Source organism: Diadema antillarum, unplaced genomic scaffold (assembly GCF_040938485.1).
Source record: "Diadema antillarum isolate AM-2024a unplaced genomic scaffold, OU_Dant_1.0 seq00000633_RagTag, whole genome shotgun sequence".
Lineage (NCBI taxonomy): Eukaryota > Metazoa > Echinodermata > Echinoidea > Diadematoida > Diadematidae > Diadema > Diadema antillarum.
This window is the reverse complement of record NW_027271550.1, coordinates 2,095,190-2,110,464: the sequence shown is the minus strand read 5'-3', so window position 1 is coordinate 2,110,464 and position 15,275 is coordinate 2,095,190. Positions and strand designations below refer to the sequence as shown.

Below are 15,275 nucleotides of genomic sequence, written 5' to 3'. Positions count from 1 at the left end.
ATGGGCTGCCATAAACTTATGACAGAAATCAACTGTATAATCAATTATAAGTCTTCATAAAACAGGGCCCTTGAGTTCCATTTGAATAGTTACACAAAGGAGATTGCTAACCCCCGATCAGTCAATAGGCAGTTATTGTATAATGTATTCAAATTTATGGATGTGTCATTCGTGGGAACTTAGACATTGTTAGAGACGAGTTATTCCATTAACCTGCTTTTCTTAAATGAAATTCAGTTGTTGGAATCAAGTTTGCATAGTTATACAAACTTGTACTACTTGTTGCTATGTCGGACATGCCTCAATATGATCAGTTGAATTTAAAGGGAGTGAAGATTTTGCACTGAAATACTCTGTCTTCTCCCGAAGTTATCAGAAATAAAACTATTGTTGAGTCGGAATTTAATTTTATTGTTATTTTCATTTTATTTCAACACGGTGGTAAGAGTGACTTGCTCAGCCAGTGGTAATGATTGCAAGTCCGTGCATACAGTGTAACAATAGAAATACACCACAATTAATTCAGAGTACAAAATACAAACAAAAAATCATATGTAGAGAAAGATATATATTCAGATCATGTAGAGAATACAAACAGGCACAACAGACTGACATAAAACAAAAACAACGATAGTACTCATCACAAACGCATATATCAAGCTTTATAAACAGGAATTATCTTTGGTGTGTTGTAGACATTAGACTGCAACTGCCGCTGTTTTTCTAAGGGAACCTGAAATTATTAAAGCTGAAAATCTTCATGTCATCTGGATTTTCAGTCCACTCTTTACTCCTTTTGTATTGTACACTTCTGCGTTTAAAAGTATAGTTAAACTAAAAAACTGGCATATCTCAAATATTTAACATGGTGCATCGACAAAGATTATTTCTATAACAGAGCCTTTGACTCCATGAGCAATTTTGTGCATTGCATGTAACATTCTGTGTCTTTGTCGCATTTCAATTTTATCATGCCTAAATAGTTGTGTTGGATACTTCTTATTGTCTTGAGTTGAAGTCAGATTTGTTCTATTCTCTTTCATCTTTGTCTCTCTCTTCCCCTTTAATTTCACTGTTGTTTGTTGGTTCTTTTTGTTGTTGTATTACGTGTATGTGTGTTTCCCGACTTTTCTTTTCTTACGACCTACAATCACAAGGCATGCAGTGTGTAGATTCATCCACACATCATCTTAATTGTCAATCATAAATATTCTGGACTGATTTAAGCATATATTCTGTAACTTTATTATAATGTTAATTTGATTCTCTTTATATTTTTTTTTTGAAATTTTCCTGCTATTGTTTGATGTGTAGCACCATACCATGTAGAAACATGCACCAAACGTTCGTAAGAATGTCTCAAGAAGTACGCGAACAGTTTGCGGATAATCCTTTGTCAAAAATGATTGGATATACTTCGCTGCTTACAGCGGGATATAACATGCGAGACATTTTCCAAACAGTCAAGATCTGTTTGGGGTTTCACGTCTTGAGTAGGTCTTGTCCATATGACGAAATTCAGAAACTGCTTTGCCCTATCACAACTACAAGACATTATTTTCCATCATTCTGCAAGGTATTCTTGATGTCGTCTGAAGTTCATACGGGTGAACTTTAGAGTGCATGGCTTGGCATCCAACTGAGATGTCTTCAAGCAGTCGGACTTCAAGGCTGCAGCAAGCATTCATAGTGTCCTGGCACATACACGCAGACGCTCTACATAAAGATCTTGGTAGCAGCAATGACTGGTTGCCGACCAAAAATCCTCATGGCTAGGGCTAGAAATCACTGAAGACCAGTCCTAAGGAGAGGTTGAGGACCTCTTCAGAACCAATTAAAGCCCGAAAATTCTTTTGCCGAGAAGTTTGATCGCATCAGGTGATGTTGTAAATTATTATGACACATCTGATATAGCTACCCCTTCTCAAAATAACCAAATCGTTTTATTCCTTTAATGCGCAAATCACAGCGGCGCTGACAGAGAGGATATTGGCAAATATGACTGTATCAGTAGAGACATGCATTTGTACAGTTTCCTGGTGGATAATGATAATGAAAAAGCCTGAATGCCGATATCCCTGTCTGAAACTCAAACGAATTTGGCCCCAGATCCGTTCCGATGACCCACAGTCGCTAGGTAAGGTCGTTGGCCGGTTTGCGTGTTGGCTACATGATCCTTTGGTTGACGCGCAACGCCATACCCTTCGACGGGGTGATTAGACCCGCCTTCCCGATCTCAACCGGAATCTGTAGGGAAGCAATTCAGTTTGAAAACTATTTGATCGAACTGGCAAGTTGTACTTTATTGTATTATGCATCAAGATAGAACAAGTAGATTAATTTGAAAATCATGATGAACAATGGCGTATGGGATTATCTTACATGTAACCTATACCGTGACGATATTTTCTACTCCTGGCAGTACAAGGACAAGATTCTGTCTGCCTTTGTCGTATACGGCATGATTCATTTACCTTTGTCTGTAGACACGTCTCAAAGCGGTATTTCTGCAGCACCCTGACGAGGGCTACCTTGGCCTCCATCAGGGCGAACCTCATCCCGATGCAGTTCCGTGGCCCTGCGCCGAACGGGATCCAAGCAAACGGGTGCCGCTTCTCGCGCCTCTCTTTCGTGAATCTGTCAGACGAACGAGACACACAGAATCGAGCTCATGGATATGCTTGCAATTTCTAATTCTTCTTAACACTATATCCAATCATTTATGATTCCCACCTTATTTCCTCCAACCAGCTCAACGCCTAAAAAAAAAAAAAAAAAAAATCGAATCTCGATTTTCGCGTTCACTATTAAAACTTGTACTCAGTGTTTGTGTTCTACGTTTCGTTTTTCGTTTTTTCGTTTTTGTTTTGTTTTTTACACTCAGCACTGAAAAAAAAACCAAAAAAATGTCTAAACGTACATTGACATCTAAATGAGTATCCTGAAAATATAGTGGGCTTTGTTCTGCATCTAAGCTTTGCATTAATTTCTTGTTTCGAATCTTTCAAGATTACTGTATTATAGTAAACATTGTTTGATTCGATTTGATTTGATTTGATTAATTTATTCTTTGTATGCCATTTTTTCAAATACATCAACGTTCTGCAATTTCATTAACAAAGTACAAAATACCGTTATTTTTTGGCGTACAAATTATGAATGTACTAAAATTTCGCATTGACATCCATGCCACTGACAAACTGAGGCAAACGAACTCGCATTCGATTGATGTGAGCAAAAGAAAAAAAGAAGGTTAGGATCTGCTGCATCCCGTATCAAACACAGATGAACACAAAAGTGTTACCCGGCATATATCAAGTATTACAACTATAACACTAGTAATCGCTTTCGCATGTTTGAGTAGTCTTTACGCACCTATTCGGGTCGAACTTCTCGGGTTCGGGCCACAGCTCCGGATCATGGTGAATGGCGTACATCGGAATGACAACCTGCGTGCCCCTTTCCACGGTTACCCCATTGTAGGTAAATGTCTCATTGCACATGCGGTCAAGGCTGACAAATATTAGGTGATAAGCAAACGAAATGCAGAATTTGTAACGTATCACAGACCATGATGAAACGAATGTACAAGTTTCCAATATTTACTCGAATATTCAAACACCACAAGATGAACAGCAACTCTAATGCATGTATAGCAACATCCTCAGATGCCGTTTTGTAGTATAGTAAAATGCCTACTAAGAGAAGCACATAAAAAAATGATATTACCTAAACGGCTTTCATACTATCGGAAATACAATATGGAGCATAGTGTGGTCAGCTTATGATTAGGTCACAGTAATTTAAAAAAAAGGAACTCGATGCCCATGACAAGAACAGATAAACTTCTATGATTTTCAATTTTCTCAAATTTGTTATGTTCGCACAGGAAATGTCATACCCCCATTTTTGTTAATAACATTGCTATCCAAAACGATAATTAATTATGATTGATTAATCAAATACGTGTCTTCGAGTCGGACCGACATTCCCTGAGAATATCGGCCTAATTTCTATGACTTCAAAACTGTCGAAAACGCTCTCCTCCAATCAGCTGCGCGCTCCAAAGACCAGTAGTGCGCGCTTTCCTTCTTTAAGAATTTGTGCATGGTAGCTCGATCCCAAACTATCTCACCCCTCTTGCTTGCGTTCGTAAACCGAAGAAGAATGGATGACAATATTCTTATACAATCTGATCAACAAAGAGGAGGAAGGAGAAGACGATACTGATTCATCAAATTCAAACAATCATGAGGATGACCGAGATTTAGGGGATTTGATCCCGACGCAGGAGGTAAAAACCAAGACGCCGCTGTTGATGCCGACTGGAGTGCCGGCTGCATGCATGCTTACATGAACCGGGGCCGTCGGGCCGAGACAGCTGCGTGATGGTGATGATGATATTCATGAACACTTTGCGAGGAGAAATGAAGATGTGTTGTATGACTTGACCCTAATAACACTAGAAATTGGTACGTATTGTGTTGATTCTATCATTAGTTTCTATCTGGTTTGTCTGTGAAGTGATCATTCTGCTTAATACTTACCGAACCACCGGAGGAAAACATCTCAGAGTCTCGCATATGACGTTATCCAGGTAGGATAATTTCGAGACGGTGGTGTAGTCGACGTCGTTGCTGGAGGGCAGCAATTCGTCGATCTCGGTGATGAGTTTCTCCTGTACGTCTGGATGCAGGGCCAGTAGGTAAGAGGAATAGATGAGGAGGGAGCCAGTCGTGTCGTAGCCGGCGACGAAAAAGATTATCGCCTGATATGAAAGACAAAAGCAAATCTGACACTTGAAATAAGTGTGGAAATAACGTCTCTTCTTTTTTTTTTGGATAGCTTTGTGCATGCCTTTGTTATGTCTCTGTAATTATTTCTTTTGCTTGCAAAGACTGTTTGTGACTGCATTCTTTCGAGCCAGCATATTGTATGTGTCCATATGTGTATGTGTGGCGGGACTAGTGGAACTCGCCGTTGCATCATGTCTTGATATCGGAGTTCCAAATTATGTTAGAAGTGAATTTAATGGAGATTATTAATGTTCTTCGATATTCATATTTCACCTTGATACAGATTGAATTAATGAACTATCTGAATCAATGGCACATTCATTTACTCTGGACAAAACTCTCTTTCCTAGGATGTTAAATCGTGTTTCTCATCTTTGCTTATTTCCATTTTTATAATGTTGAGCAAAATAATGACAGCTACTCTATGACCGATATGAAACGTCTCACAATCGGTGTCTATCTAGTTATTTATCATTTTTATCATTATTATACTATTATTGTTAATAACGATATAATGATACTACTACTACTACTACTACTAATACTACTACTAATACTACTACTAATACTACTACTAATAATAATAATTATTATTATTATCATTATTATCATTATCACTATTATTATTGGTAGTAGTAGTAGTATTGTAGTTCCGAGAGAACGTGACGCATTATCCTTTCAAATTAAAGTTATTACTCCGAGGTGGGATCGAACATGGGCATCATGACAACCAACGCTGAAATGAGAAGATTCACCTGGGCTATAATTTCTGAATCTGTCAGTTTGATCTTTGATCTCATCGAGCGACTTCGTTCCCCACTTTCATGTCCCTTGAACACGCTATCATGCACGTCGACTTCGTGTCCAGTTTCGTCATCGTCTCCCTCCGACCCCTCGCTTCCTATTTGGGCTTCGATCATCATTTGAAGAAAGTCTGCTCTCTGGTAAATAGATTGGTATTTAATGCAAACATAACGACATTAAAGACAGTCGTGCTATCTTGTAGAAAGTTCCCAAGACAATTAGCTAAGATTTACATGTTGATCGCATTGCAGTTTACGCCACAGTTTGACACAATCATAATATACTAAAGCGTGCGAATTGAAGAACTGCGATCTAATGCGAGAAGATAAAAGATGGGAAAGAAAGCAGTGGCTCTTTTTATATTTCAAACCATGCATATTTCCTCGTTTTCTACCTAAAACTGATTCAAATAATGATATCTATACTCTACAGGGCGTATCAAAAGAAAGTTACACTTTTGAAACAAAAATTTGTTTTGTTGATTGCACTTGATAGATGAGACTATTGGGTATCCATAAATATGAAAAAAATCTTCCAAATATTTTGAAATGTAAATTAGACAATTTTTTTAAAAGTGTCACTTTTTTTTTGATAGGCCCTGTATAATACGTGTCACGACTGCAAACAAAATACACGATTCTGCTGTCTTTGACATGTTGCGAGTTTTGCTCAGGTTATTTCTTTAATTGCAATCAATCTCTTTAGTGCCTCCAAGAAAAATGAAGCTCTTATCCTCATAAGTATCGGTTTCCCCAATATCTCATCAAATCGAGACATCAGCAACTTTGTTAAATTATATTACGAACTATTCTGAACATTCATTAAGGGTATTCTGTATTACTACATATAGAATATACTCTCATGTAATGTTTGGCACTTCCGTCGTGAAGCTGCACTTGTTACACTTACAAGCGAAGCTTATTGAACAGTCTCTGTCTGTCTCTCTCTCTCCTCCTCCTCTCTGTCTCTCTCTCTCTCACACACACATACATACACACTCTTTCGATTTCAACTTCATATTTTGACACTAATGTATTTCACTTGCTGATAATCTACTTCAGACGTGCCGGTATGAGGTTTTTTTTCAGTTTACTAACCAAAGGTCTCTTGAATACCGAGTATCATACAATTACTTTAAAATGTCTTAGTGCAATCATTATATCACTAACTATACAGTGGAATATGTAAAAAAGTAGAACTCTCTAAAAGGTGGTTAATCCTTTTTTTTATCCTGTGCATGCCAACTGGTAAAAAAAATCCAAGAGCATTGTATGCACTGTTCAAATTCCCTGGCACAGAAATGGTTAAAGCATTACAATCTCGTGCTACAAGCAAACAACTCTACCTTTTGCTTGTCTTTGTTCGGAGCTTTTCTCATTGCCATGGTTTGCTGCGTTACATCACGGAAAAACTCCATCGCGTCTTGAGGAAGCAAGAAAATCTTGAAAAACTTCAATAATGACGATGTCCATGGCAGAACTCCTTGGGATTTCAATAATGAGATAGCGATGATGATAAGAACAACGCAATAGTGATTATCATTATGATAATATTAGTACTAATAATCATAAGGATATGAAAATACTAATGATAATGAGTATCAAAGAAATTAATGGCAGCTTCCTGTGTATCTTCAAATTTCTCTTTATTCCTTTGTTTTAGAGAATTCGTAGCGATTTCAAAATAACAAGAAGTTGACATCACAGAGTTCATGTAAGACCTCAATAAAGACTTGCGGTATATTTTTTGTCGTTTTCTTTGTTGTTGTGGTGAGAACTGTGAGAGATTCAAACATAGAGAATGACTTCATGCAGAGACAATCTGCCATATCTTTTCAGTTTATATAGGAGCAATAAAAACCTGTCAGTCACATCATGAACCAACAAGTGGAAACGAATTGCGCGGTTGTCACAGTATCACTATAGAAACGAAAGCACCAACGCAATACCCACAAATCTCAGCGAATTCTCTCCTCTTCCATCTTATGAAAAACATCCACATTACCATATTACTCACAATCTGAAAGTGGAAAAACTGTAATAGAAAAAAAAAACCACACACTTGCTAAATTCTTTGTAAAATCTCTCCATCCATTCCTTTCAGTGATATGTGCTCACGGTACCAAAGGTCAAAGGTCACGCGAGATCTCTCGAAAAGTGATCTATATCGCCGGCCCCTACAACAGACTTCAACTTCTTACCGCTTATCAGCAGTCCCACATTGAAAGGAGTGAAATGGAAGGCTTTCGTGGCCATGGCGACAAATGGATGATCCTGGTCACCCTGGGAGTCGACCTCGAGACCGAACGCGCAGCTCGCTATGGTGTCCATGATGAAGGACCCGTATAATCTCGAAGAAAATTGAATATGGTGCAAAACACACTTTAACAATTCAACCTTCTTGCATCGCCATCCGAAACTACAGTGCAATTTGTATGATATTATTTTCTCTATTTTATCCTCTCGAGATACCAGACTGGACAATTGTTTCTTCCCGTAAGATAAGAAAAAAGAGTTCAGCAGAATTCACGTGCACAAAAAAAAAAACACACAAAAAAGACAAAAACGCACTTCAGTCATTCTGCGTCCGAAACATGAATTGAATTCTACATTATTGGCATGGCAGTCACGTGACCACAAACTCCGGCTCACTAATTATAGTAGTCTTCCTTTGGAATCGCGAATGGAATTCCCGCATGGGACAAAATGATGGATTTGCAGGTGCATCAATAATGCTTGGAACAGTATCTCCAATCACGCCGATCTTGCAATATTGCCTCTTGAACACCAAAAAAGACAAGACAGACGCCATCATTCTTAAACGTAACACTACTTACTGTTTACATTCAATGTAGCCATTAGTTCTCTGAGAATTTTCAATGTTCCGCAGCAGTCTATCGGCCCCAACTGTTACGTGGTGTGACATCTACAAAGAAAAAAAAACATAGACAAGGAACTTTAGTTGAAACGTCAAGAATGTTAAAAAAAGAAGGCTTTGAGAAGGAAAGTTGTAACTTTTACCGTAATAATTACATTGTAAAGACACAGTGCAAAACTAAAACGATACGTATCATGATTTTATTCGTTCCAGCTTTCATATCGCTTGAATGAATACATCAATATAATGTGCATGCAAGCACCAAGGATCAATCCAATTTTTAATGTCACTTCGGCTTTGCTTTGTAGTGGTTCATGTCAGCCTGAAATTATGGTTATAAAGTAATTATTTGGAGGTTTTTTTTGCCACTTAAATATATTGTGCTTGATGTGGTCTTGTGAGTGTATATAAGTCGTCAGTTTTTACGGACATGTTAACGGGGAAATCGAGACAGTCTTGCACAGGATATGACGAAGATTTCAAATTCAGATACCAGTACGCGTTGCTGCACCTGTTTCATTTTTGCACCGCTGAAGGTAGACGTCAGAGTATTACGAACGTCTCGCCAATGGTCATCCTTCAGGTTCCTCAGGGCATCCTCGAACTCCTTGTTGCATAGTGCTGTCGTCTGCAGGTTCAAGAATTGGCCCGGAGGTTGGGAATGGCAAAAGGCAACCAGAGTTAGAGAGATAAAGGCAAAAGATATTGTCAAAAAATTAAACTTCACGAGATCAACAATTTTTGTTCCTCTTTTAGAAATGTCATGGTTCTGATGGTAAACACTGTTGAACGAGTGTAACAGAGCAAAACGAGAGGAAAGACTAATTGTTTTGTTCAAAGAAAACGACGAAGAAAAAAATAACAATTTTAAGGAGAGTAGCACAGAATATAGGTTTACTTAACATGTATTTTGTGAAGAACAAACTGTGCAGTGAATTGCTATAAATGTTCATCTCTAAAATAATGTTTAAAGGAACACTTCCACTGAAATAAGATAAGCGCTAGATAACCGTATAATATATATATATACATTGTATATATATATATATATATATATATATATATATATACATATATGAAGCTCTTAATCATGACCTGCATGGCCATGCCAGGGTCTCCACAGACTAGAAATACAGACTACATTAGTTCATAGATAAATGAATACATTGTATATGTATATATATATATATATATATATATATATATATATATTATATATATGTAAATAAATGAACGAGCAAACTTACTCGTCTGTTCACGAAGGAATTGAAGCTCTTAATCATGACCTGCCTGGCCATGTCAGGGTCGCCACAGACTAGCACAGGACGACGAACGTCATAGAACCTATATTAGTTCATGGATAGAAAAGTGAACACAAATTATTTTTCTTAACACGTTACTTAGTATGTTATATAGATAATTATTATACATGAATATGAATATGTAGATGATGAATATACAAATATAGATAGGCCTATACGTATATAACATGTCTCTTTGTGTGCACATCACGTTTACTGTGCATATCATACAGATACACACAATCATGGTTCAGGTAGTGTCATTACATAGAAACAATATAACTATAGAGTGGTGAGGGTGTGTAAGTGCGCTTGTGTGTTGTTTTATCGTATAAGACTTAGTTATAGAGACGTAGGGCCCACTTTGAATTTATTTGTGTAGAAACTATCATACGCACTATCATATAGGCCTACCTCATTTGATGAATTCTCGATCCTAATTGGCTAAAATCGGAGGCATAAATTCAACAATTATTTGCATCTTCACAGTACTCTAACTGCCCAATAATGCTATTAGCCTCCCCTCCCTTCTATGTCAGGGTCTGATATGTGAACTGGCCAGCGAAATAACGATAGACCGAGACAAATTTCAGTTGATTCTATTCAGTATGTAAAAAGATATAGATTGCCTTTATTCGAGGCTTGGAATCTCAAGTAGATGCTATGACCATCGGAGTATAAAGTTCCTGGGATCATAGCATGGAGTTGGGATCGAAATGATAAACAATCCCGCGAAAAGCAGTCCATACTTGTATTTAATGAGATCGAATATATATATATATAATCTCAAGCCGATTGCAATTAAGACAAGCTGTGGGGTGGAAATTATGTTGACAATTAGAAAACATACAACATTTGATACAAGTTATTTTACATCAAAATGTTCAATCTCTTTCAAAAATTATCGCCTGACACTGTCCGTTATGAACTAATCAGAGATGACTAATGTGACTAATAACAGACTAATGTGAGATGGCTTGGAAGGGAATGAAGCTGAATATCTTATTCAAAAGGCGTATATTTCTTACGGCAAGACTTGTTTGATGCAAAAAGTGTCAATTTGGCACATATCGGACGTGACTATAAACTGTCCCCAGGTATAATAGATTATCAAACAGGGAGAATGACAATGGAGCGTCTATAAACTGCGGTGATGATCTGGTGGTAACAACTACAAAACTTTTTAAGAGATCACATATAGCAAGTCGCACAAATATAAACATTACATTGCACCGATTACGACTGTTGTGCAAGCTGTTGTATAAAATTTTTGATCGCAGTTTTCAACAGAGCGAATCATCAGCATAACAATGCTATTCATGGTCTTTTCCTCAGAATTGAGTGTGCGCACTACAATAAACGAGGTCGTCTGTTGACATGTAATAGTGTCTGGCCAACCTACCCGTAAACTCGGCCATGTTCTTTTGCGAAGCAAACATGCGCAGATGCAATACCCTGAAAAAAAAGGATACAAATTACAGGTTATATAGGCAGAGGTATTTTAGTTCTAAAACAGCTTGACAGGGGTCTACCGGAAAGAGAAATGGTATGTCTTTGAAGATCTTGTTTACGTGAGAGATTGGCAATTCTTATAGCTAGTGAAACTCTTACCATAGAAGTAGAATAATTGCAGTTAAGTGTTTTACACAGCAAATTAAATTCATTAACAAAATTACATCTATCAGGTTCTCTCAAATATATATATATATATATATATATATATATACATACCTTCGGTCAAAGAGAAACGATTTGACCTATAGGAATTTTTTGTTTGAGTACCTAGAATCCTGAAATCCTATACCAAAGAGTTCCAAGAGTAGCTGAAAGGCTTCGTAACATTTAAATGTTTTTATATAAAATTTCTAATCGTGGTCGTGAGGTACCTGTGTGAAATCCCTGAGATTGCCAATGATGGGCAAGGAAGGCACCGAAGCCACGCCTCGTCTCCGCCAGTAGCCACGGCACCAGTAATCGTACCTGTAATGGTAAATCAATTAAGAAAGGAGTATAACGGGTGTTTAGCTAAACATAATATTGACCATTGCATAAAAAACTTGCTCTCATTGTATTATTGCATATCTCGTTTCGTATCGTTTTTTAGAATTAAAAGTAAATGCACACTCAACCGTTAAAAGCTGCGACCCCACAGGATGAAGGTGGAAGACTGTGTGTAACTCACGTGAATTGATTAATTAGGCCACACGCACAAACTGTACGTGTGTGTTTGTTTTTTGAGACGAGTCACTGAGATACCCTGTACAAGCCTAAACACAAGGAAATCAAAAAAAAATGTAAATTAGGGAGTTTTCGTTGACTGTGGAGAAATTACATATCATTATGTGATAAAGCATTCAAAAGCGTTATACTTTTCAAAACTGGATTTTTCTGGTGACAGACCTTGCTTCCGTTTGATACTTGATTTTTTTTTCTCAATTTATTAAGCGGAACAACTTCTAGGCTGCATAAAATCATTTGAAAGCTTAGATAGAGCTGGGACAAGACAGAAAGGAATGGAAAATGCAAAAACTCATGCAGATGGTCGTTTATATGTATAAACTAGACACTAACAATAGAGCAGATAGTGGTGGAGAATGTTCCTGCTGTTACGGAATCTTTTAAGTGGCATTCTACTTGACGACACGGCTTGATACTGCATCTTGCCACATCGATTTTGATATTCATTTCATGTCGACATGTCAAGATATATAAGTTACCATATTGACTTATCAATTTTTACAAGTGTACATGGCGATATAGGTTATCTTGCCAAGTCAACATCCCAAAAAAGTGTATGTCGACATGGGGACATGAACTATCTGGACAAGTCGACTTCTAAATAAATACATGTCAACATGTTTTGGGAAGTCGACTTGGCTAGATAATGTATGTCACCATGTCGACTATTAAAGTTGGTATGTCGACATGGTAAGTTACAGTATACCTTGACACGTCGATATGATATGAATATTATTAAGTCGACTTGACAAGATGAAGTATCTCGCCATGTCAGGTAGAATGGCACTTCAAGCTTCCTATTCTGTGGAGTGTTCCTCCCGCGGAATCGGTTGTGAGGTCATAAATTGTCCTCATGACACAAAAAGGAAGTAGTGCCTACGCGGTCATATTATGTGGTCAAAGACATTATGCGCGTATATATATTGAACAGTTATTTGCTATAATAGGCCTACAATATTGTCCCGTATCATCGAGCAGCCTCTCCATTATTAACACTGCTCTTTCAGACAGTCTGACATTGTCCTAACCCTAATCAGTAATGGGTTCCTAGTTTTACACAATGGGTGAAGACAGGCATCGCAGAGATAACACAGTATATGGGAAAGAAAGAAAAGAAAAAACGTTGGCTGCGTATACACTGCTTTACACTCCCTCCCCGGTTTGGTGAATACTTCAGAAACGAAAGCACATTACACTCTCAGTCCAGCACACTTCGACTGTAGACAAGTCGGTTTACACAGATCGATACATCCATGTCTTCCTCCCATTGCATCATCATGACAACTATAAACATCAATGATGCACATTTGTGAATTGTAAATAGCCAATGTATTGTTACAAGTTGTGATTTTTACGTTTTCATTGTAAAGTGAATGTATTTCAATCTCTGGGCTGCTTATCTTCCATCAGTAAACCCATATCAATTCAATTCAATTAAATAAAAGTAATCCACAAGTTTACACAAAGTTGTGAGCCTCTCCCAGCAAAAATTTAAGTTGAATACTTACAAGAGGAATAAAACAACCGATCCAATAGCAAGAACCCACGTCGGGGACAGAGATAGACCAGACACCTGGAGTTCCATGTCTACTGCTGCACTGCATGCACATAAACAACCAAACCAGAGCAGGAACCCCAGATTTTGACCAAATCAATGGCGGGTGTTCAAGCACTTGTCGGGCTTGATGTGCACACACAGAAATGAATGCACTCTTTAGATAAAGGGGGATTCCCCTGCACTCATAGAGAAATCACACAGCAGCGTCAGTCGAGTCACACGAGTCACTTCCTCAACGCGAACAGTGCACTGAACCGATACTAAACACACAGATTATTTCCCTACGAAGTAATTCTCGTCCCTATACATATAGCCTGTGGACTTTGACCTTCACACTCTCACAACCAACATAAAATCATAAAAACACCAGCTTATGGAGGCCATAATATTCCTTTATTGTTCTCTCTTTTGTCAACTTATGCGACACTGCTAAAATATAACCAACCATGACTGTAGACTACTATTCTACGCATATTGACAGTTACCGCCAGTTAGCGCTTATCACTGTTGTTTTAGATGGCTATCTACATTTCTGATTCATGGCGTGTATAATTTTCTATGATTCTGTATATCCCGCATTTCATTGCGATTCATGTTTTTCAGGGATGTTTTCTGTATGCTACCTTGCTTATTTATTGTATGTCTTTAAAAATCTCTGTGACGTGCGGCTTCAATGAGGGCTTTACCCTGGTTGGAAATCAAAAGCAACTATCAAAACAGACTACAGACAAATAAACAATCGAACAAACAAGCACATAATTCCACTTCGAATTTTTTGTTTCAAATTTAGAGAAATCACACTTTAGAATCACAATAATATATTTCGTGTTGACATACGAAATTCGAGAGAAACTTTACTCTTAATGAAACGGTTCTCACTGACATTCAATGTACAATGCAATGTTCGTATACACGAAATCCTTATACGAGACGTACTTTACGACACATAGCTGATTGCATTACATACCCTATATAAAACAAGGTCGTGGAAATTTCCTTTGGAAACGTTCCTTCCAAATTCTCTTGGAGACAATATTACTTGTACTGCTGAGTCTAAAACTAATTGACTGTTACAAACGAGTGTGTCTTGTCTGCGTGTAAATCATAACTTTTGCAATCCTTTCATCAATGCAGTTTTACCAATCCGTGAATGACAAATAAGAAAACATAATTTCCACTCAATTCCAAAATATGATTTCAATGGACTTTTATGTAGCAGTCTACCTGCCCTCTTTCCCTGCCTGCTACAAACATCACTCCTTAATTCGCAGCCAAAATTCTGTTCTTTCAGATATCACTAACCGGAGGCCCTACTGAATATTAGTTTACTTTTCTGATGTAAAGTCGTTTACACAAATGCCTTATCCTATAGACAATCATTCTAATGACAAAACATGTATGACATATTTTACACGAGATAGAAGTGATACTGCTAAACACACTGCTTGATTTTGGTCACATCCTGCTCTGCATGAATAGTTTTTTTAATTAATTTTGTAATTTATTCATCTTTTTTTTCGTGTGTAATTGCTCAAAAATACTATGATCATACGTGTATGGTGTAATGCAAGCCAGCAAGTTAAAAAGAGTTTTAAAAATGTACTTATTGCTGTCGTTATTTTAAAGCAATTCACACGGATTAGGTTTTTAAAAGCATACTGCAGGCGTGTGTGAATGTGGTTTGATTGAAGTTCTAGTGGG

General features: G+C 37.5%; 1 protein-coding gene across 1 annotated transcript; it reads right to left on the bottom strand.

The window, feature by feature from the left end:
- Positions 1–442: 442 nt before the first annotated feature.
- On the bottom strand, positions 443–13,640 carry LOC139736227 (cytochrome P450 3A8-like). The gene is made up of 13 exons (XM_071646959.1): positions 13,525–13,640; positions 11,665–11,758; positions 11,181–11,233; positions 9,725–9,821; positions 8,989–9,105; positions 8,437–8,525; positions 7,801–7,949; positions 6,946–7,082; positions 5,552–5,737; positions 4,548–4,768; positions 3,376–3,513; positions 2,475–2,637; positions 443–2,247 (listed from the first exon to the last, which is right to left on the bottom strand). Exons 1-13 carry the CDS (start codon positions 13,599–13,601, stop codon positions 2,167–2,169), a joined length of 1,602 nt encoding a protein of 533 aa, XP_071503060.1. The 5' UTR covers positions 13,602–13,640; the 3' UTR covers positions 443–2,166.
- Between the last annotated feature and the right edge of the window lie 1,635 nt (positions 13,641–15,275).